The 24,809-nt window shown below is 42.6% G+C and overlaps 1 protein-coding gene across 1 annotated transcript in view; it reads left to right on the forward strand.

Moving 5' to 3' along the window:
- ANKRD44 (ankyrin repeat domain 44) overlaps positions 1–24,809 on the forward strand; it is an 87,053-nt gene that overhangs the window by 23,610 nt on the left and 38,634 nt on the right. Inside the window, exons 2-4 of the mRNA XM_080347118.1 lie at positions 18,509–18,592; positions 23,988–24,066; positions 24,648–24,718. Of these exons, the coding sequence (XP_080203244.1) occupies positions 18,509–18,592; positions 23,988–24,066; positions 24,648–24,718 (234 nt within the window). The remainder of the gene's footprint in view (positions 1–18,508; positions 18,593–23,987; positions 24,067–24,647; positions 24,719–24,809) is intronic.

A 24,809-nucleotide genomic window follows, 5' to 3' on the forward strand; every position in this document is an offset into this window, starting at 1 on the left:
CTTCTTCTCCTTCCTCCTCCTCTTCGTCTCTTCTTCTCCTTCCTCCTCCTCCTCGTCTCTTCTTCTCCTTCCTCCTCCTCCTCGTCTCTTCTTCTCCTTCCTCCTCCTCCTCGTCTCTTCTTCTCCTTCCTCCTCCTCCTCGTCTCTTCTTCTTCTTCCTCCTCCTCCTCGTCTCTTCTTCTCCTTCCTCCTCCTCCTCGTCTCTTCTTCTCCTTCCTCCTCCTCCTCGTCTCTTCTTCTCCTTCCTTCTCCTCCTCGTCTCTTCTTCTCCTTCCTTCTCCTCCTCATCTCTTCTTCTCCTCCTCGTCTCTTCTTCTCCTCCTCGTCTCTTCTTCTCCTTCCTCCTCCTCCTCGTCTCTTCTTCTCCTTCCTCCTCCTCCTCGTCTCTTCTTCTCCTTCCTCCTCCTCCTCGTCTCTTCTTCTCCTTCCTCCTCCTCCTCGTCTCTTCTCCTCCTCTCTTTATTCTCATCTGGACAGTTTGTTATATCACCAAGGGAGCCCTTCCTCATGAACTAGGCAGTTATTGCGCCAGCCGCCGTTCAGCCCCAGCCCAGCAGGAGCGCTTCCCGCAGCAGGACACGCTCCGTGCTCCCCGGCGAGGAGCACACAGTTGCAAGGCAGGCAGGTCGCTGCAGGCTGCTTGTAGCTCTCCGTCCTCTTGCAGACAACCCTGTGGCTGCGGGGTCCTCACCGCTCCCTGCCTGCAAAATGGGGCAAAACCCTGCGACCTTGGGTGCTCATACAGGCCATACCGAACGCCGTCTCCGCTTCCCTCCTCTCCATCCGTTGTTTATGCTGAGCCTTAGATAAGATGAGTATCTTTTGTTTTTCCTGTAGATAATAATAACAGCCTGTCTTTACTAATACTGGATTAGTTTATTCTTTCAGGAAGACATGGGAAGAAAAACAAAATGTGAGTTTTGTAAAGTATGTGTGATAGAAGAGGTTTGAGGGCAAGGACACAGGAGGCTGAGCTCTGGATGGGGATGCAAAAGTGCCCTTGGAGAACCTCCCTGCCCCAGCCACGTCAGCCATGGCAAGATCTGCTCAATGTCAGCATCTTCCCTTCATGAAACACTATCTTGCTGCTCAGTGGCAAAAAGCAGTTGCCACATTGCTGGTAACTGTGATGAATAACAGAAAGGTAGGAGTTGCATATGGGTTGATGGGTTTCCATCATCGATCTGGTCAATCTTTGGCCTCCTGTCACCTTTCTTTTCAAAAGATGCGTTGTCCCTTCCTTATGCCTATTCAGATATTTGTTGATATGGAAAACTGATCTACTTTCTCTGCTAATGGTAGAGGTCTGGATTCAGTTTCACGTCTAAAAGTGGGAAGCTCCGTTGATATCTCGTTGGCCAAAGCTAATGAGGCAAAAGCCTTCTTTTTTGCACTGTGTTTATGGGAATGTTCACGTCAGTCTGTCGCTCTGGATACTCTCGGTTATTTGTAGGAATGCAGGTGGGTGGATTCATGGATCAATGCCTGAAAGTCATTAGAAGTCTTCACACTCATCATGTGTTAATTGGGCTGTAAGCTGGGACAGAGGCCTCTTCTCTTTTTCTTGCTCTACGCTGAAATGTGGTGGCTGTAAAGTAATTGGGAAGCATGTGCAGAATGGGAACTCCCCAGAGGGTATTCACATGTTTCTATGTCCATTCTGCTGTTGCAGGGGGGCGTGCGGTTTGTTCTTTGTTGTTGTTGTTGTTTTTCTTTCCTTTCCCCCAATTCATTCACTACCCTTAGATAAGTCAGTCTTGTAGATCTGATTTTGTCAGCAGAGACTATATAACTGGACTCTTTGCTGTTTACGTGATTCCTATCTGCAGTGTGTCTTCCTTACCATACAGCTTTGCTGTGGTGTGGACTTCTAAGGCTGTGAGGACGTACCAGTCCCATTCTGCCCCAAACTGTGTCCATGATGTTTGAAAGCAAGACCAGAATTTCTTGGGGCCTGCTTTATCTCTTGTTCTATCTCATGCCTTTTTCTTGGAATATTTGTATACATTTTGGCTGTCTAATCCCGTGAAATGTGCTGTCATTTAGCTGCAACCCGCAGTTACTCATCTGATTTATTCCCTCCTTGCTTTCAGAGTTTAGTCTTGCTTTAAATGGGACTTACTTGGACGGCAGCCTTGCGCACTGCAACTCCCTTCCAGAACATAGATCACTAAATCTTGTGCTTACCCATCAAAACATGACTTTGGAGAAAAGCGGATGGGTTGTCACTTAGTGCTATTTCCTGTCTTTCGATATGATTATATTAATTTATCTTGTGTTTTTGGTTGCTTTCTGTGATACTTGCTAGAAAAACCTTCTAAGGTGTCATCTGCCGTTCATCTTGCTGCTCCGGAGGAAGCGCTAATCTGAGCTAATGGAAGCATTTCCCTTAACGCCACGTTAGGGAGAAACTTTGAGCCAGCACAGTGTGGCACAGCACGAATCGTTTTGTTATTTACAGCAGGAATTTTCTATCGCTGTGACAAAATGAAGGCATTAGTGGTGGTGTCTTCTGAGAGGGGCACCTGCATGAGTGGAGGAATCCTGATGGTCTTCCGCTAAAAATGAAATTGCTGATGATTTTGAGGTGTAGTTTAAGAACAAGAATATGTTTTCTTAGAACAGATTTATGAAATGTCAGATGCATGCTAAACCTGTAGGCTGAGGTTTACCTTGCTGTTTCTTCAGAGGCTGCGTTGTAATAATGTCTTGCGATCTATTTGGAAGAGATTGTTTCTTATTCTCCAAAGACAAAATGACAAGTGTGTGCCCTTCTGCATTTCTCTTCTGGTTACGCTTATTATTTTTGGTGTCGGAGATTCTTCGCGTGTATTTTGCAATGCCAAAAATCCCAAGGCTCCAAGCATGAAAAAGCGGCAGAAAGTGTTTGTTGTCCATGCAACTTGGAGACGTGTTTATCCTTTTGATGTGAACAGTTGAGGCCCAGCATACTGCTGGGTGTTCGTGGCAGCCCTCTCTGTATGGGTTTCTGTTTGGGTTCTGACCCTACAAGCAGGGTTGCCCTAATTATGCTGTTTGTTTGACTGAAAGGTTGGCTGGTGCAAAGGATATTCTAGCTGGGCTGTAACAGACACCTGCCTTCAGTAAGAAACCTTTTCCTGTTCTCAATTCATTCTAATGTCATCTGAGACATTGTGATCTGTGTTCGAAACGGCGGAGGGAAGAACAACCCTCTTGGGATCTTTCTTTTAGACAGACATGAAAAGCTCTGGGAGAGCTCAGTGTTTTAGATGCTGTTGCTTAGAAGTTGACTGCGTCTTTAAGAAAAAAACCCTAAGTATTTATGTTTGGTGTCTATGTGAAATAGTGTTTACCCTACAGTGTTTATTAAACCTGAGTTAATTTCCCCCCTGTTTATTGCTGCGGGAGCTTAGCCAGTAATGCCTTCTAGTGACTGGTTGTCCCAGTTCCCCAGGACCAGCTGGAGAGTTGGGTGCGGAAAAATTGAATGAAATATAACAAGGGAAATTGTAGAGTCTGTCATCTGGGCAGGAACAACCCCAGGTTCCAGTGTAAGTTGGGGAATGACCTATTAGAGAGCAGCGTAGGGGAAAGGGAGCTGGGGGTCCTGGGGACAGCAGGGTGACCATGAGCCAGCACTGGGCCCTTGTGGCCAGGAAGCCAATGGGACCTGGGGTGGGTTAGAAGGGAGTGGTCAGTAGGTCAGAGAGGTTCTCCTGCCCCTCTGCTCTGCCCTGGGGAGACCACACCTGGAATCTTGTGTCCAGCTGTGGCCCCTCAGTTCCAGCAGGACAGGGAACTGCTGGAGAGAGTCCAGCGCAGCCACCAAGATGCTGCAGGGAGTGGAGCATCTCCCGTGTGAGGAAAGGCTGAGGGAGCTGGGGCTCTGGAGCTGGACAAGAGGACACTGAGGGGGGACTCATTGCTGGGCATCAATATGGAAAGGGGCAGTGTCAGGAGGATGGAGCCAGGCTCTTCTGGTGACAACCAGGGACAGGACAAGGGGCAATAGGTGCAAACTGGAACACGAGAGGTTCCACTTAAATTTGAGAAGCAACTTGTTGGGGGTGAGGGTGTCAGAGCCTGGCCCAGGCTGCCCAGGGGGCTGTGGAGTCTCCTTCTGTGCAGACATTCCAACCCGCCTGGACACCTTCCTGTGTAACCTCATCTGGGTGTTCCTGCTCCATGGGGGGATTGCACTGGATGAGCTTTCCAGGGCCCTTCCAACCCCTCACATTCTGGGATTCTGTGTGAGCAGCTGCCCGGCCATGCTGCCCTGTGTAGGCTCAGCCTCGCAGTGCAGCGCTCAGCTGGTTAATATTAGTCATTATAAAGCCTCAATTACTCTCTCTGTCCCTTACTCTGAAGGGTTCTTGAAATAGAGCAATTAGCATCACCCTGTCACATGGCAGCCTTGTGCTGTTCAAAAAAAATAACGAAACCAACAACAACTCTGTGTCTTTTACCTTTTATTTTGCATGATGACTGAGGATTACTTGCTGTTTTTAGTCCCGTGATATTTTTGTCTTGGCCGAGGTGAGCGCTGTGAGTCGCGCAGCTCCATTGGCGTTGGCTTTTCATCTGGTTTTCCTCAGGAACATACATTTCCAGCCCGAAGCCTGGGGAGCCGATGGGCTTCTTGTCACGATGCTTTCAGAGGCAGAACTTGCTGTTGATTCAGGTCCGGAATTTTGCTTGGCTCGGCTATTCACAAACATAGTTTTCAGAGATACATATCTATATATGACACGTATGTCTTTGGCAAGTTTGGAAGGAGTTGTTGCAGTCTGAGCCGCCTACAGATGTGGATTTACCTGAGGGCGACTGAAGGTTTCCCAGCATATACGAACAGTAGAAGGATGCTGGGTAAGCGCCCATGACTGTCCAAACAACACAGACACATCTATATTTAGGTATTATTTCCTTCTTCTGGTAGCCTTGCATTTCGCTGGCGTTCCTTGTCTCAGTTGGTTTTTCTGGCCAATATTCCAAGAGTTCTCTTCCACAAGTAAAACATTAAAGACCTGAGGGTCTGGGGAGTATGAGAGTTGTTCCCGGTCCAACAGTAAATCAGGGATCTGGGCTGTGAGGCCATGAGTTTTTGAGGGGAATATTCCTTGAATAGTCAACGTGAAGGTTTTTCTAGTAGGTCAGTCCTACTCCATTGGTGTCATTAGGTTGGCTGTCAGTGGAATCCACATACACATATATTCCCATCTGAATTACAATATATACGTAATATCCTGCTTACACTAGAAATTTCAGTTAACACGTCTGTGCCAACCCAAGGCATGTGGGCATTTTCAGATTTTTTTAATCTCTTATTTTTGGCCTCTTAGGATAGACAAGGTCATACCAATTACACCAAATCATACCAGATTTAGTGCAGCTGTATTTTAGTTTGTTCAATAAACTGCACAGGCTAAAATTAAAAGTCAAAACCCACAAGAACGTTTGAAATTCTTCTAATCCTTCTGGTCTTCACTGGGAGGTTTTTGCTGTGCAGTCACATCAGCAAAACTAAATGTGGAATATCATTTTCCTTCTCCCTCAGCTGGATGGTTCATACATAAGAGATTATTGTCTCAAGTGTCTTACAGCATTTTAATGCTCAGCAGAGTGTTTGTAAGGGATGAGTAAATAAGAACCATCGATCCTGGAGATAAAAACTTATTTCTTCTTGTTCTGCTTCTCTGCTGATTTATTTGTTTGTTTCCTATTGCAAAAATCTGGTTCAATTCAGTTGCCACCTCAGAGAATTGCTCTAGTGCGGAGCAGTAATTGTGATTTCTTGAAAGCGAGATGAGTGCGTGGGAGCGATGCCAGCGGAGCCGTCGTGGGCTCTGAAGTCACCCGAGCATGAGATGCTCCCATCTCGATGAGATTTGTGTTGGTCATAGGCGCGCAGAAACAGCAATGCATTTTCCGCATTTTGCTCTTCTAATGGATTAAGCTGTTTTGCATTGAATTTCCTATGAAGAGAGTTCTTTTTAGGAATACGGGTGCCGATCCAGATCACTGGGTGAGCTTCATGGAGCAGGTTTGCCCTCCTTTGTATGGGTGGGATGAACTGGTGTTCTAAAAGGGAAGGGCTCAGTGTCCTGTTACATCTCGCTTGTCCCTTCCCAGTTACTTTGTGAAAATGAATTTCCACCCCTTGCAAAAATGCTTTTTATGTGGTTTATTCTATCCAGACTCTATGGCTTTATGATGGAGAGAACATAAACTGCCACTTGGGGTTGTTTAAATGTCACTAAGCAGCTACCTCCTGCCTAATTTAGAAGGAAACTTCCTCTGTAGATAGGGTTTGATGAACAACATGTCTTTACGTGATTTAGATAAGAGTTGGTGTACACACAGTAAGCAAAGACAGTAAGAGAAGATTGATGGTGCCTATTGAAAATGAGTCATTTCTGCAGGAAGAAATGGGCTCAGCAGTGACTAAAACGAAGGAAAAAAGGAGCAGAAAACAGGACTGCAAACCAGACAAACTCAGGGGAGGGAATATATATATATCTATTATCTTACAGAATCATAGATAGGAAGTACTACCTGGAAATATGTAGGAAATACATTCTTTTTATGCAGCAGGTTTTGCAGTAAACTTGCCAGTTTTCTACTAGCTGAAACAAGTCCTTAGCAAGTTTTATTTTGAATTCTGCTCCAAACCTGGCATGTTATTTAGGTAGAGAAATCCCTGCTACGTTTTTGGCAATGGAGTTGTTGTCACTGGTGTTGTATGGGTGAAATTGGGATGCATTGAACTTCAATTTACATTTTGCTTTTCATTGCACCATATTGAAGCATGAATGGTTCCCTGATATTCTCTGAAAGGCATGGTGGTTTCATATTCTGGTTGTTAATTTTTACCACTATTTAGGTCCTTTTCTCCTTGAGGGCTTGTTAGCAGGTTCTTCATTCAGTGACATTGTTGCCCTTTTTTAATCAGCCTTCTAGATTTTAACATATGACGTTACATAGAAAGATAAGAACATTATTACTTCATTCTTTTCACTCCAGTAATTTTTATATTATAGTAAACACCCTGATTAAACATTTATCTGGAAAAGGCCATGACGAAAATAAAATGTAATTAAATATAGAAACTAAATATTGACCCCCTGACTTGAAGCTGAACTGATAAATGTCATTAAATTTACACAGTGAAAAATAAAAAGTGTTGTAATTTTAATGTTTTGCATTAGTATTTTGGTCAACTAGATCTGCAGAGCAAGATATGTCAACTACAGGAACTGATCGATTTCTCAAGGTCTTATTTAGACTCCACTTATTGTCATTGTGTTTTATATATACATACATATATATATATATATATGTATGCCCTCTCTGCATGCGTGTTCAGACTTCTTGGCACTCACTACAGCTGAATCAGGAAGACAGAACTGTCTTTCCTGTCGAACTAATTATAGTTCTTTAAAGAGCTTAATTAACCCTTCTTTTCCTCCTAAGGGACTTGGTTGGTGAATCCTGTGCCCGAGGGGACCTCTGGAGTGCTACCTGCCACTTGGGAGTATTTCTTGCTCTCTGCTTTATACTTTCTGTGAAGTGCTTTTCATCTCCTGCATCTCTAGCACAGGAAAATTACCTGTTTCCGTCCTTCCTTGCGCGGTGGACCTGAGGAATGGATGGTTATTTCTGTGCCGTGTTGGGTTCTTTGTTGATCTGAATGTGGTTTTCAGTCGCTTGATGCCATTCCCCTCTGGAAATCTTTGTTGATGTTCTGATGGGCGGCCTTTAAGGAGAGTGTTTTAAGAGTGTACATATACGTCTTTGGTTTTGCAAGCAGATTCAGAGCTAGGTGGCATTTTTCATACAGCCCTGACTTGATTTGGAGACTCCCTTTTTACAAGGAATCCCTTGCAAAAGATGAGGGGCAACAGGTACAAGTTAATTCTGAGGAGATTCCAATTGGACACAAGTGGGACATTTTTCATGATGAGAAGAACTGGCCACTGGAATAATGTCCCCAGGGAAGTGGTGGGTGCCCCAATGTGGGACACTTTAAAGATTCGGCTGCACAAGGTGCAGGGCCAACTTGTCTAGACTGTGCTTGTGCCAAGGAAGGTTGGACCAGATGGTCCTTGTGATCCCTTCCAACCTTGGATACCGTGATTCTTGCACAAGCAAGGGGTTTGAAATTTGGCTTTTTCCATGAATGGTGGGTGTGCAAATGTGACCCCAGTGCTGTGATGCCATGCACACTTAGGCCTGGTTCTCTGCTCATGTAAATACCTTTTTTTGGTTGGAACGGGATGAAGAGGAGAGCACAACCCTTTTTTTTCCTGGCTTCTTGTAATTCCATGTACTCCGCTGCCTAGGAATTCATTTACAGATCTTATCATCAATTCTTCTATAAATCCCAATTTACTTCTGAAATTTAATACTGCTGTCACTCAACAAAATGTAGTGGAGAAATGTTTTCAGTGCTTTGCAAATGCTGAAAGCCTAAAACCTGAAAATACTTGAAAGGAGCATCAGTCCTATAAGAGTTTTACATGTGCTTTTCTGTGCTTGTTTCTCAGTCTGAAGCTGGGATCCACCCTTAGGAAGTGTTTTGAGATTGTGGGATGATAAAGTGGTGCTGTCTCCAACTGTGAAGCGTGGTAGCATTTCATTTACCTGTCAATTTTCATCAGTTTAGGTAACGCAATTCTGATCTGCTACAAACCACCAAAGTTACCCACTTCCAGGCTTCAGGAACCTCCAGCATCTTCAATGTGGATTTTCTACCCCTCCCATCATGCAAACAGACTTGTAATTTGTTTGTTTATCCAGAACATCTTAATTACACTTTACACATAGGATGGTGTTTGAGCAGCAATATTTGTGAGAAACAATTAGGAGAAATGAATGTGAGAAGTGATTTTCTGACCACAAGAATGAAGTTCCTTGCCACCTTCTTTTAAAAATAGCACAAATTGGAAACTCTAAAATAATCTGGCAGAGGTGTGCAAAGATGTCATCACGGGGCAAGCTTCCTGCATTACTTGAATACTCTAATTCAGGGTGTAATTCTTGACCTTTAAGAAGCCCAGACTTTTAAAATAGTGCAGTACATGATGGTTTGAACTGAAGTGATCATTCTGGGTGCTTTATAACATTGAGAGGTTTCGTAAATCTGTCCTGGACAGCTCTAAAGCTTTGCTGTTGTTTTAAAGCTGTGTGATCTTTAGTATATACATTTCTTCATTTCCTTTTCATTATGTTGGCTTTACATTTTCAGTTGAGGGAGAACACAGTGTTTATTCCTCTTTGGTTTCTGATGTTTCTCCCTGCTTTACTATTAGCAATCAGGATTCTTCCTCGCAAAATCGTCTCCTCCGCAGGCTGATGGAGTAGGGTGTAGCCATTTAGAAATGTGATTTGTGTTTTTCTTTCTTCGTAGAAACCCGCCTAAAGTATTTCCTGAGGCTTTCCTCAGAATCCGTGTGTCAGCGCAGTAAGTTACCCAGTGGTAGCTCTGTCTCGCAGGGTAATTTAGCACAGTGACACTGTAGTATCTTCATAGATGACCTAGATTAGAAATGTCTTGTTCTTGGTTTGCAGAAATCTGTTCAAATATTTATTATGACTTGAAGCTGGTTGGTTTTTTCGGTGTGTGGTTTGGTTTTTTTTTTTCACTCCTGTAGAGAAAGAAACAAAATTCAAGTGAGAAATGCCCCCAGGACCCAAACAGTTTCATGGAACAAGGGAACAGGAGTTAATATACATCAGAAACATGCGGTCTGTTCCCATGGTCTGCGGACTGCGTCTTTCTCATCTTACCCCAGAGGAGAAGGGAATCTGGAGCCCACAAGAAGTGGCTGCAAGCAGAACAGTCCTATACTTCCCCATGCAAAATCCTTAGTGAAAGCAGTTGGGCAGAGTTTTGGGAACAGTATGCTTCCTTTTCTTTCCTTCCTTCTTTCTTTCCTTCTTTCGTTCTTTCCTTCCTTCTTTCTTTCTTTCCTTCCTTCTTTCTTTCCTTCCTTCTTTCTTTCCTTCCTTCTTTCTTTCCTTCCTTCTTTCTTTCCTTCCTTCTTTCTTTCCTTCCTTCTTTCTTTCCTTCCTTCTTTCTTTCCTTCCTTCTTTCTTTCCTTCCTTCCTTCTTTCCTTCCTTCCTTCTTTCTTTCCTTCCTTCTTTCTTTCCTTCCTTCTTTCTTTCCTTCCTTCTTTCTTTCCTTCCTTCCTTCCTTCCTTCCTTCCTTCCTTCCTTCCTTCCTTCCTTCCTTCCTTCCTTCCTTCCTTCCTTCCTTCTCTCTCTCTCTCTATCTATCTATCACTTTCCCACCCCTCTGAAGCTTTTCCCATCCCTCCGAAAGATCGTGGAGCTTCGTATATTGAAGTTGAAGGTTTTCCAAAGCACCAAGCATTGTGCTTGGTCTCTTGGCACGGTTTGAAAGTTTTTGCCATCAACTTAAATCCAAACAGGGTTAGGTGGCCCTTAAATGCATTTTGTTTATTTTATCCTGAAAAACCTGAGGTCTGTGATACAAGAAAACTCTGCTTTCCTGCATACCCTTCGGAAGTGTTGGGCAGCCAGTGAATGGTCAGCTACAAATACCGGTGTAAACAAGACATCAGAGAAGGAGAAATACAGATCTTGAATTATAATCAGCACCATAAAAAGCAGACGAGAGCTTCACAAGAGCTAAGAGGCTGTGAGACACAGAGAGGTTTGCTTTGTTTAGCAGAGTGGCAGGGTGGCATGGCCTGAGAATGGAGAAACCAGACAACAAAATAGGGCAGAGGTTTGCCAAACCAGTTCCTTGAAAAAGAGTTAAGCAAGCGAAGAGCAAACCTGAGCCTAGCTTAGGTGCTCTCAGGTCTCACCAGCTTCTGATGCTTGACTTGAGTCACTTGTAAATGAATGAACATGAATGGAGACGATGACTAATTCAGCTCCACAGACTTTGGGTTGGCATTTACATGGAATTTAGAAGGGAAAGAGTAAGGTCAACGCCTCCACCTTCTTGAGCTGATGTAGAGGGCTCATCTCCCATGGCACGATCCCAGAAATACATCTCCTTTCAGAAAATGTCATATGGGGTAACACATTCCCCAGGCTCTACCTCAAACACCCTCTTCTCCAAGGGGCAGAAGGACTTGAAGAGCTCCCTGTTAAGTGGAAATGCTCAAATACCACAGGCATCCATGGTGGTGCGGCCAAGGAATCATAAAAGAACAGTCAAGTCAGACTGGATTGGGAAGCCCTCTGGTTCGTTTTGGTTTTATTGTTTAGCTAGGTTAGGGTAATTCAGCTTTCCTGATTTCATTAGGTGGTTGATATCAAGCTGTCACCAGCTCTTCTCTGCTCTTGTCATTAGAGAGGGGTTGAGAATAATGCCCGCTTAGCAGCACAGGTGAATATGAGTATAGAGCACGTTGCCACTGCCTTGACCACAAGCACTTACATGTGTAAGCTGATTAAGTTGCAGTGAGTTGCTTTTTGTTTTGTAGTAGGGTTGCATATTTTTGGGGCTAATTTTGACAAGACTAATACAGAAATATTTACACAGGAGATTCGGGAGGAGATGGTGATCTGTAGTCTTTTGAGACTCAAGATCCAGGTTTGTTTTTTTCATATAAAACCTCTCTTCAGGAAAAAATAACACTTTTTCTAATGTTAAAGTATTCCTTTCTGCAAGTATTCCTTTTGGCATCAGGGTTGTGATGCACGACAAAACAACACAGAATAGTAAGGGGGTTTTTATTTTTGAAGTGGAACGGTTCATAGAAAATGAGAGGCTGAAGTGTTAGGCTATGCAAGTCTAATTAAACCTCCTTTAATCTTTAATAAACTGCAGCCTCTCTAGCAAAGTAAAACATGGGGTTTGGATTACAAGTGGCACCTGCAATTTAGGATTAAAACATTTACATTTCATTGCTTTGGCCTGGCTACTTGACATTGCATTAATCAGCAAAGCTTGATTTCTGGTTTTTCTTTCGCTTGTTTGGTCGATGATGAGTATGAGGGTATTATCAGGATATATTGAATTAAGCTAACATTGCTAATCTGTTCCAGATTCAAAACAGAGGTAAAACATCTGCTTTGGTTGTGGAGCCGGAGCCCCGTGCCAACCGTAGCGTGCCTAATGCAAAGGGAGAGATGAAACGCTGTTACGGACTGATCTGCATGTTTAACACATAGTTACTCTGCTATTAATGAAAAGAACGCTGTCGTCAGCCTCAGTTGGCAAACATTTTTAATCTGAGTTTTATACTATCTTACGAAGGAGAGCAAAATCTGCAAAGGATTTTACTGTTTTATGAAAACAGTAATAACTGACCGCAGTGAGCTCCGTGACCCTCCAAGACAAACCAGGAAACAAAAACATTAGTGTTTAATGTCTTTTAAGGTATATTTGACACCTGCCGGGTATGAAACAGTACGTTGGGGGAATTTCTGAGTTTTCTGGAGCTGACAGGAGGATGGCTTGTTGGGATGGATCTCCTTCACTAGAAGGAATGAGCTGCACAGCAGGAGGCAGGCGTGCTGAGGCTTTGCTGTGATGTGCAATGCAAGAGGAGGTTACTTGAGCCTGAGCAAGATCCACTGGTAATATAATAAAGTGAAGGTCTGCTGGAGTCATGCCACGTGATAGTGTGTTTCTACCCAAAGGCACTAGACTTCCCTTGAACTTTTGGAAATATATACATATTTTTACTGATTTCTGTAGAAATTTCTCTAGCGCCAGCGCCAAACTATTTATATAGTTGTCCCTTTTATGGTGTAATACTCAGCCAAAATGCTAGAAAACTCATGTTCCCTGCTTTTTATTGGGAGTGCAGTCTGCTGTAGCTTATCCTTTTTGTGTTAAGCTTCCTATTTGTGTAAATGCGGTGTGAATTTTGGTTTGGTTCTTTTGTATATTCAATCCCTGGCCTTGCTGAAGCCTGTGGACAAGAATCCCTTTGAACTTCAGTGGTCATTGGACTAGATCTGGTTTTGAAATGATGGGCTGCAGTTCACTGTAACTCAGCCAAATCGGTAGCCGGTGTCCTGGTTTGCGTTGCCTGTAAAGGAGCAGAAGCACATCCTCCTTGCGTGCAGCCATTCGAGCTGTGTAGCGCTTGGGTGTGGAAAATAGATGATTTCTTTTAGCAACAACCTTTTACATGTTGCAAATTGTTCTCACGTTCCCTTTAAATTTTCTTTTGTGTAGGCTGAATAGCTCCAATCTGTTTAGATGTTCCCTGAAAATCATATTTTAGAGCTCTGGTTTGCTCCTCAAGTCAAGTGATGGCCCAAATTGCCTCACTGCAGTTGTAGCCTAAGTAGTACTGAGCAGCATGGAAGGGCCGCTGTGTGTTTTGCAAGCCATATTCCTACTTTAAGGTCTCTTCCTCTTTCATAACATTGTTCACTTACATTCTGTTAGTGAACTGTGGTTCCAAATTCTTTCTTATACAAAGCGACTCTGGATTTCTTGGGCTTGCTGTGTTCTCCTCCATTCTGAAAAGCGTTCTCGTCTCCCTCCAGTTGTTTGTATAACTTGTCGAGGTGGTTATAAATTCTGATCCTGCCCTTCGACTTCCTTGTAGTCACTTGTGTAGCAGTTCAGAAGTGTCTGCAAATTTATTAAGGCACTCTCTGTTTCATAGCTGCATTCTTTGTGTATACATTAATATAAACCAGACACCACTAACCAGCGGAAGTCCTAATCTTACTGAGTAAGATCTTGCAGGCTCAGACACCACTTTATAGTTGGCTAAATCAGGATTAATTTTCTGAAAACGGGTTTTGTGAGGGTGTATGATGAGTAGCAATGCACGCTGCATAAATCAGATCTAGCACTTGATTGCAGGACAGACGGGTTCACTGGGCTGGTGCTCGGCGGGCTGCTCAGGACACGAGATGAAACGCAGGTCTCGCTGCTGCACCGAGGGAGGAACACGTAAAAGTGAGGAAGAGAGGGTTAAGACATGGTTTCATAAACTGAAGGAAGATAAACTTGCAGCATTTCCGTTTCTCCTCAGTTGCTGCTGGTAGGCGGGGGAAGGCGGGGTGGCCGTGGGCCCCTGAACACAGCCAGCAGCAACCTGCTTGCTCCCCAGAGCATTCTCTTGCATGTAGAATTGCTTTTATCACCTTGTGTTTTTTTTCCTCAAAGATGATTGGAATTGGCCAAATTAAAGAAAAAATCAAAAAATTGCTGGTGTGCTTGAAGGATGAGGAATTACTGGAGGGAGTGCAGCGGTGGCGATGAGGATGCTGAGGGGCCTAGAGCACCTTTCTTGTGAGGGGAGACTGAGAGAGCTGGGGCTGTTCAGCTGGAGAAGCTGAGAGGAATCTGATCAGTGTTTATAAATATCTCAGGGTGGGTGTCAGAGGATGGACCAGACTGTTCCGTGGTGCCCGACAACAGGGTGAGGGGCAACGGGCACAGACTGAAACACAAGTGGTTCCTTCTCAATACGAGGAGATACTTCACTTTGAGGTGCCAGAGCCTGGCCCAGGCTGCCCAGAGCGGCTGTGAGTCTCCTTCTCTGAGACATTCAAACCCACCTGGACCCACCTGTGTGATCTGCTCTGCGACCCTGCGTGAGCAGGTGGGTTGCACGGGGGGTCTCCAGAGGTCCCTTCAACCCCAGCCATCCTGTGACTCTGTGAAATGTGTTTGATTTCATTGCAGTACAAGTGAGCAGGAGATGAAGCTTTTGGTGTAGTTGACATTTTTGAAGTGATCCTCTCCCCTAACTGCCTTATTCTTAACCCTCTAGTGAGGAGCAGGCCTGCTACCAGGGTCACCATTGCTATGCTGTACTGCCAGCCATTTTACTTCTCGTGAGGTTCGTAATCTTGTGCTGCGGGGCAGAAAGCACAGGGCTCTTCGGAAAGCAGGTGGTGTAACATGGCACAACACCTCACATAAAATAATTTACACCAGCTGGAATTTATACCCTCAGAGATGGGACTTTCTGCTGTCCTTTTGGTCAGAAACACCACCTTGGTGCCAGGCCTTCTTCCTTGCCCTGACCCAGACGGTAGATGGGTTATGGAGGAGGGGTGAAGAAATAGAAAGAAAGGGCAAAAGCTCTGGGAGTCAAAATGTTGATGTAACAAGAAGAAAATGTCAATGTGACAAATGGATTAGTGGCAGCACTCTCTGCTGGAAATGTATAAGAAGAATTGGATCTTTTTTGGTACTGCCGTTACAATCCCGGGCTGTTATTTAACATCGTTGTTGAAATGTCTGTTGTGAGATATTACGCAACACACACTTTGTATCAAGATAAACCCCCAAGAAACTTCTAAGGAACAAATTCAAGAAGACAAAATAAATTCAGGATACCATTAGATCGATTATCCTCAATCTTTGGAGATATTCCAACAAATTTTATTGTGCTGTCTGCAACAGACTTTTCTCCATTAAAATTGGTAACAAATGCTGGTGAATATCACGAGTGTTATGCTATGATGTTTATTGTTGTTTCCTTTAAAAAATGCTTTCTTATTTTAAGTAGTCTGCAGCATGCTGAGTCTTTGTCTCCACTTGACTAATGTAACTTCAAGACAGTATTAACTAATTTTCTGATACGATCTCCCAGCACTTAAAAACCCCACATACCCCCCCAAAATCCCAAAGGCCAAAACTAAAACCCAGATCAGTGTACAGCAATGAGAATGAAGGAAAGGACACGGGGTAAGCGGAATTAAACACGCTTAACTCTTTTCCTTTTTAGAAGTGATCTAAATTTAACACGCCGTGAGTTATTTCGGTGCCTTTAACTGATAAGTCGAACAAAACATAGGCCATTCAGAGCATATTTGGTGTGAGAAGGAATTTTGGGATTCCAGGAACGGCAGCATGTAACCTTTGATTCACCTGGAAACATAAGCAATCCTTGGGGCCGTTGATGAGCGTCGTCATGAAAAATGGGAGGCAGCCAGAATCTGGAGCCAAGCTAAGAGCCAGAAATAGGTTTGCCGAGAGGCTTGTTTTGCACCGGCCGGAATGGCATATCAGAAATGGTGCGAACACAAATACCGGGCTTGACCCAGCATTGCACGAGCAGAATGAATGCTGAATATTTTCCTTTTTAAGTATCGTGAAGGCTTGACTAAATAAATGCCATGTTAAAGTTTCAGCAGTTGTTTCTTGGTATGTTGTAAATACTGTTTCTCTGCATCGTTTTCATTTTGCTTATGGTTTTCTTTCTCACTTGAAATGCAAGTGTGTATCGCATAGTGTGCTTGCTTTTTTTTTCCCTTCATTCCGAGTGTTTAACAACTTCTGAATTTGAAGAATTTTAAAGCAAAATATTTCCCTTAATGAAATAACCTATTAATGATGCTGTCACAGCTTTTATAAATTATTTCCAAAAATATGCTGTATCCATCTTTGATAATTAGGAAATGTCATTATCTGCCCTTCAGGAATTTAAGAAAATAAAAGTAATTTAAAGTTGAAGTCATTAATGCATGAACGTGGTTATCACTGAAGATCTGTCGGTTTTTTCCAGTTCACAGACTCTGATCGTTCTCCGTTATCTCTGTCTCTTGCTGTTACAATTAGCAGTGATAGATTCTATTGTAATTGAGCTATAAAAAGTAAATCTCGTGGCAAAAGGGTCGGAAGGACTAAAGCCATTGCAAAGGGGTGTATGGCAGCTATCTCATGTCAGCAAAGGTTATGTACATCAGCAGTGGGAGACTCAGAACCTCAGGGGTGCGATAAATACCGAGTTTTGATATCTACTGCATGTAGATATGACTGGGGCATGGTGGACAAAAATTGAGATGAGGATCTTGTATGTCTCACAGGTCTAAAGGGCACGGTGTTGTGCTCAATCTGCTTTCTGTGTTAAGCAGCTGGTGCTAATTAAAAAGGTCAAGCATTTCCTGTAAAACCAGGTGTCTCATTCAGATTTCAGGCAGAGGGAAGAAGGGTCAAACCGCCTCATTGTAGACTTCCCTCTTTTAAAAAATGTAACGCTGCACGGTACTTTACTCTCTCCCTATTAAAAGAAAAACATCGCCTGTAATTACTTGTAAAAATCCAATAGATTTGAAGTTCTTTTAGGTTCTTCTCTTGTGATGGTGCCGCTGAAATCTCACCCCCAGAGCCCGGCTGCTACATTTAGTTGGGTGCTGGCTGTGCCTGCAAGTGCCTTCAGAGACTCATCCGGGTGTTTGTTGCTTGGCCATGGGGTTTTGTTGCCATTCAGCTTGAAACTGGGGAGTTCTTTGCTTTCCCGTGTATTTCGTTATTTAAATATTATGATAAATGCACGTCAAATGGAAATATTTTGATGTGAGCATTCTAATTCCATTCATTCACTAGTTCTTCCTAGCTGTTTGTGTTAGGTTTGTGCTAAGTCTATGAAATACTGATTTTTATTAGCATGTATAAGGTTAGAGAATCACTTTAAACAAGAGAAAAGTGGAGAAATGAGACCACCTCAGCCTTAGGTAAATTCTGATTTGAGTCTGGTAGAAGGGAGCAGGCTGAGGTTTGGCGTTCACGTTGTCCGGTGGGGAATCATCTGTGGCCGTTCTGCCATGGGCTGGGAAGGAAACATGCAAAATAGTTCAGGTGAAATGCTTTATTTTTCTTTTCCCAAACATCCTCTATAATATATAAGACTTCAGACACTTGTGATGAAAGGTGCTGCTTTTCTCCTTTTTCCATCGGAGGAGCGGCAAGAATGAAATTCCAGCGTGAATCTTTCTCAAGGACACAAGGGATTAATATGTCTTAAAATAGACACCATCAACTTAGAAATGTATTTTCCACCTTTGAATATGATTAATTTTGCAGGGAAAAGCTTGGGGCAAAATGGTATTTCTTCTATTCTTCCAGCTTGTTTGTGAATTTTGAGATAATCCATTTACAAGACAGTAAAATTGTGCAGAGTCTTAAGAACTGATGGGGTTTTACGTGCTTAAGTAGTCACGCATGCTCCCATTCTGCAGCTTTATTTTAAATTCTGCAATGAGCAGGGCAGATTGTTTCTCCCGTGTGCCTGATTATTTATTTATGCATTCTGATTCATAATAGCGTAATAACAGACTTGAAACAATAAGATAATTATTTTGCTTCTTGGGTGGTTCAAATTAACTGCGCTCGCTGCATACTTATTCAGTAAAAAGATACAAGATGTTTATTGCCCAGAAATTCATTATCTGCGTGACGTCCTGTTTCTAAATGTGTGTTGCTTGACCATTAATCTGTGTCAACAGCAAGCACGCAGCAATATCTGATGTAATTAGTTTTCCCCTTACATGCTAAGGGGAACATCTGGGCTAATTGTGTGTTGTTGACAAAAGTTGCCTTTCTAATGGGGGTCCCTGTTTGTGCACACACACGCTCATTATATGTACAAACATACTCGTGATTTCAGTTTATCCTCAAGCAAACTGATAGTTCTTACTGATGAGATACTCTTGGTGATGGGTTAGTGGGGTCATACAATGTCTATGGGCAGCATTAATAAACATCAGCAGAAATAATATGCTCTCCTTGTAAAAAGAAAACAGACAAACCTGTAATGCTGCTGCCTCTGTGTTTATTTTTTCCAGCCACCACTGGTCCAAGCGATTTTCAGCGGCGATCCAGAAGAGATACGGATGTTGATCTACAAAACTGAGGATGTCAACGCCTTGGTATGTGCCTGAAATATATAAGCACCATGCTTAGGAAGTGTTGCAATGACAGTATTAATCACGTCTTTAGTAATTAACACGTAACAGAATGGAGATGATTTGGAAGTTAGAGATTTGGGGCTTCAGTGGAAGTGGTCTGAAATATAATTATCTCCAGGAGGTGACTTTACATTTTCAAAGGGTATGGGAATCATTCTAAATGTGCAGGTCAATCAGGGACATTGTTTTCTGTCTTACTGAGAAAATGAATGAAAACAGCTGAAAGCTGCATAGTTTTATTCTCTGTAGACTTTGCTTTTATGAAGAGTCTTTGCAGATCAGGAGCTGTTATTCAGCATTTGACTGTATTTGAAATAAAGCGTCCCTATAGGTCCCAGCAGAGAGAGTAAGGAAGCAGTATCTTGGCCATGATTTGCCCGCAAAGGAATTACTGTTCTGCAAATTGGCTTATTCGAGCCAGAACAATGGTAAGCAGCTGTAAACAAGTAGTAGTTAAGTAGTTTTGGCAGTGGAAAAAGAAAAACTCCATTTGAATTTGGTCTTTTTGCAGAAGTTGGGTTTTTGTTTTCCCCTCTTTGATTTTTAACTTAGATCCGTACTGTTAGAAATGAACGCTGCCGGTCCTGACCACCATCTGTGCCCTCTGAAAGCGGTGAGAATATAAAGCAGAAGCAGAATGGTGATTTCCAGGTGTTTCCTGGGCTTTTGAACCAGCCTGCCTTTTCTTCGTGTCTTTCTCTGACATAAAGCCAGCGGTTAATTCATGGCCAACTCCAGCAGTTTGTCTGGTGGAATCTTGGCTCTGGTTCAGAGCTGCACAAAGGAACTGCAGAACTGATCTTACATCTCCCTTGAGTTTCCTCCTTGTTTTCCCTGATGGTCTTAAAAAACAAAAACAAAGCAAAAACCCCAAAGCAACCAACCAAAAAACCCCTAAACCCAGATGAACAAGATAGTTCTAAAATTTCTTCTCTGTTTCTTCTAGTTGGTTTTTTTTCAAAATAGCATTTCCTGTACAAGGTTGTTATTGTAGGATTCTCAAATGTTTTTATATCCTTTGGCCGCAAGTGTGGTAGTGATGGTTGCTAGGGAGATGTTCTCAACTGTCAGGTGTGATATTAAATGAAGAAATATGTGTTTTATAGATGAGTACCATAGTACTTAATAGGAAAGGTCATTGAACTTGAATGGTCTTGCCCAGAATCCCATTTAGGATGGTAAAAGTCCACCCATGGATGCTTTGCCTGAACAGCTGTTTTGTCAAGAGCAAAACCCAAAGCTGAGACATTCCAACCCGCCTGGACACCTTCCTGTGTAACCTCATCTGGGTGTTCCTGCTCCATGGGGGGATTGCACTGGATGAGCTTTCCAGGGCCCTTCCAACCCCTCACATTCTGGGATTTTGTTATTTTGTTCTTTGGAGTAATTAGAAAAATACCGGCCAACATGAATTCCGAAGATTCTGCTCTGGATAGCGATTGCAGGCAAGTGGCAAATGCTTAAAATGGCACTAAAAGAACGATCAAAAGATAGCGTTTCCGTCCTTGTGCTGTGAGCTGGCAGTTTGCACCGCGTGCTTACGGTTCTATTTTAAGGGTGTTTTTAATTACTTCCATGTTAATGTTTGTCTAGTGCTCGGTTGCTCACGTGAGAGGAAACTCTGACAGTGTTTGGCGGTGATTCGTCCTTTGTCGATCGCTTTAGTTAGCTGCATTAATATTGGGATAGTTCAGATATAGGTAGGACAGGGAAACAAAATAAAGCACATGGAGAAACTAAGCAAAATTAGGGATGTATATTCATATTTCCTAAGACAAAATGCTGTGGCTGTTTGGCTTAGAGGTCTGGAAAGGATTTAGTCAGGAACTCTGAAGCTTCTGCTTTGACACTGTCTGCCAGTTTAGTGCTAGGTAATAGCTGCGTTTTCAGTGGGGATTTAGCTTCTAAAGTGCTATTTGATATGATGTTAATTTAAGTGGGAAACGACTGAGATTTTTATTTCCTACAGAAGGAAATTGTGAACATTTCTGTTGTGTAAGGAAATTTAATATGAAATTGCATTGATGCAATGCAAGGTAACCAGCATGACTTTCATTTAGAATAAATATATATATTTTTTTCTTTTAGAAAAGAAATATAATATTTTATATTTTATAAAGAAGGTGTTTGAACTGTGAAGAAGATTCTGCTGGAGTACCCTGAGGGTCTGAAATGTTCTGAGTTCCTTTGTACAACCTGCTGGTATACTAGTGGGTACTAAGTTATATATATTTATGCTGGTGACTCATGTTATCAATGTCCTCAAAATATTTGATACAGTAAGGATGTATAGGCTATTAAAAGGAGGATTTGGCTGTAGCTGCTTTATTTTCTTCTAAGGCAGCAACGTCAGCCTGAAATACCTGAATTTTCTAAATGTGCATCCATGAAAATGGAGGAGTTATTGAAGTCTGTCTTTGGAGCCTTGCATTGGAAACTTGCTGCTACATTTCCATTAATTAGGATAACAGTTCCTACAGTCTCAATCTAGGATTAGTAATTCATTGTAAAAGTTCTCTTTCTCTAGCGTGACATCTCCTGCCAGCCCCATGGAACCAAAGTGTTAGATGGGGTGAGGTGGAGGAAAGATGATTTTTCTTGTCTCTAGAAGATTGAAGTGTTTTTCTCTGCCACTTCCTGGCCACTTGGCAATTAAAGGCTCAGTCCAGAAAAACTCTTTGTTTCTGAGGCTAAACTGAAGCCCGTGGGGATGAGAGGAGGTGGAACCAGGAGCTGCGTTTTCAGACGGGAATTTGTGTGCTTGGTAAGAGCAGAAGAAAGAGCACGAGGCGTAAGTTACACAGCTTGACTGTCACCTCCCAGCTGGTGCTCACGGTTACGCTTTTCCATTTCCTTGGTGAATTACAGGCTTTAAGAAGAGAATCTGGGAGACGGAGGAAATCGTAAAGTGGCAGAGATTTTCTTTGTACACCATCGGCTTTTTGGCTCTGAACAGTTGTAACTAACCCAAAGAGTATCTGCTCATTTGTTTTTAGCCTCTTCAGTAGTTCTTAACCCAATGTTTAATTTACCTGAAGTCAAGTTGTACGTGGATATCTGATTCTTTTTATAAAAAAACCCCATTTTTTATTTTTTAATGGTACCAGTGACTTTGTGCTATTTAAATAGGGTATACTCAGATGTGTAACAACAGTGTTAGTTCTGATCTGAACAGCTGCGGTTGATAGAAAAGTTCAAGTCCATTACCTCCTTTGAGATGTAGGTTGTGTTGAGGAGGAACTATTGGCGTTTTTCTTAATGTGCCTGTATATCTTACATATGCTGATATGATTTATCTGAGCCGCTGTTCTGCTAATCTTCATGTACTCTAAGGCTCTGATCCAATAAAGCACTTAAGGACTAGCCTAACTTTAAGCCTGTCAAGGGCCTTATCAGTGTCACTGTGATCACTTGAAGAGTTTAAGCACGTGTTGAGAGTTTTGCTTGCTGAGTGTTAAATTCTTAATTTCCTTTATCTGTACTTTTTTTTTCATATGTCCAGATAATGTTAATGCGCAACATCATCTCTTCTGTGGACTATAAGTCACTAATAGAGTGTTAATCTCTCAGCGCAGTTTTCTAGCCATTGTTTAGTTTATCTGCTGTCTCTACTGACCTTTTGTTCCTCTGAGAACTGCACTTGAAGCAGATCTGATGGGCCAATGTTATTTCCAGTTACCTTTTTGCCATTAATCACTAAAGCGCTGAATAGCCTCGGTTCCTTGATAGAAAATAGTGCTTGGTCTTGTATCATTACCATTCAACTTCAGAATACTCGGCTCTGTTGCCAAACTTGGCTGTGTTGCAAAAACCTGCTGCAAAATTGATCAGCGACAGGTACGATAGCTATTACAAGTGCTGCATTGTGCTAAAGAGAGGTTCGTGCATTAAAACGAACAAGCTACAAAAATAAATAAAACTTATTCTATTTTTGTACAAATGTTCGATCAGTCTTAGCAAATTTTTGCCATGGATAGGTAATACGAAGCAGTATTTAGGAAAGGTCCTGCGTGCACTCATGTAGCCTGCAAAAACAAGCCCGTGGTGGATTGTGTCTGAGCATATGAGAGAACGTAGTTTGTGGTTTTGATTCCTGGATGGACACTGCTTAATATCGCTTTAATTTGCCCTCCAGGTGAAGTTCTGTAAGGTATCTTTCCCTCTGACTGTGACAACCAGGGTGTCACGTCATCTGTATTTTGAGTGTTTTTTGCATGCGCGCCCAGTCCATAAGATCAAAACCCGCTGAAGCAGAATGTGAGGACTACACGGACCACATATGTTTGAAAAAACCCATACAAACATAAAAACTTAACATCACTTCTTCTGGTGGCCGGTGGCTCTGAGGCTCACAGTGCTGGAAAGGTTTTCAGCATTCCCATGACAAATGGTTGTGCTGCACTGATTTGCCCACGTGTACAACGTACTTTGAGGACAGTCCAAACCAGCTTGTGGCCGATGACCCCTTGGACATGTTCAAAGTGAGATTTTACTTTACAGGCTCAGAGAGATGTTTTGGGGGAGAGTGTAAATACCAGTGGGGTTTCTGCGTTGGTATCATTTGAACCCGTTACCAGCCTACAGGATTTAATGCTGGTGGGTTATAATGTGATAAGCTTGATTGATAAGACTTTTAGAACTTCTTCTGTATTAGTGGTTAAGAAACCAAAGTGCAATACTTTTAGGACTGGAAATGGGTCAAATAGTACGATTAGCAGCATTAGCGGTTCTTGTGTGATTTTTGTTGCCCATATTGCAATGTTTAGAAGTTTCTTTTAAAGGCCTGTATTCTGGAATCATCTGAATAAAGCAATAAAATAAAGGGTTTTTTTGGTAAACGCTGTATTGACAGCCTTTGAAGTTAAAAAATAAAATCTTGAAAATGTGACTCCCTGAGGCTGCGAATTACAGGAATCGAATAAAAGTAGATGTGTTTTGGAAGTTGTATATATGATTATTAGCAATTCTTCTAGTTATAAAGGCACAGACCTGATTCGTAATATTTTCTTTATTTGTACCAATTTCTTGATTTGTACAAATGGGTGTGCAAACCCGTTTTGGGCTGCTGCAGGCAACCAGGCTAAATGGTGTGCAGGAACCTTTGTAGACTAAGAGGACTGCATCTCGTCCTTGTGTGGAGTTCTAAACCATTCTCCAGAGATATTCTGCTGAGGAGTCCGGTGTTATATTGTTAATGCAAACTGCATGACAAAGTCTGATGTCCGGAAGCACGTGAATAATGTCGTTGCAATACTTAAAATAGAAAAGTCAACACTATATACAAATCCATTTCTCTCTAACACTAACGCTTCCAGTTATGGACCATGACTTCTAACTGGACAATATGGTTTTGTAGGATGCCGAGAAACGGACCCCTCTTCACGTTGCATCATTCCTGGGGGATGCAGACATCATTGAGCTTCTCATTTTGTCAGGTAAGGTACTGTCCCTCACTGTTATTAGCTGGTAAATTACCTAATTGTAGAGCTCTAAGGAATACCCAGAAAAGCACATATAAATGAGCTTCAGGCAGTGCTCATTTCTGAGTTTCATAGAGCTGTTTGCAGTTATTGCATGCATAGAAAATATATTGAAATTTGGTGATACAGGTATAAAACACGCGCTTTGACTGAGTGGAATTGATAAACAAAGCAACTAGTTTTAAAAAAACTTCTAAAGCATTCAAACTTACAATATTTGTGGATTCAAAAACTTGCTGAAGTACCTATTTGAAATGTGGGCTCACGTCCTGGAGCACAAGTGAAGAACTCCTGTTCAGAAAAAATGATTATGGAAAAGAGCAAAAGAGTTGTTGATGAGTCTGAATGAATCCAGTCATGCTTCAGCTCCTATCTGGGATCTGGAGATGCATTTCCGGGGTGAAAAGGGTGCCAGGAGAGGCGAGGGGAGCACTGAGGGTACCACATACCACAGCTCTTGTTTTCAGGAAACAGTTGGGCAAGATTTTCGGTATCGCACCCACGGCATGGCTGTAACCTCGGCTGTTTCCTTGCAGGCGCTCGTGTTAATGCCAAGGACAACATGTGGCTGACTCCTCTCCATCGAGCGGTTGCCTCAAGAAGTGAAGTGAGTAAGGTCTGATGACTCTGCTTTTGCACGTAACCTACGTGCTGGGGGAAAAAGCGAACCGTTGAGACACAAAAAGGCAAAGCATTTT

Source organism: Nesoenas mayeri (assembly GCF_963082525.1).
Source record: "Nesoenas mayeri genome assembly, chromosome: 6".
In the NCBI taxonomy this organism is placed as follows: Eukaryota; Metazoa; Chordata; class Aves; order Columbiformes; family Columbidae; genus Nesoenas; species Nesoenas mayeri.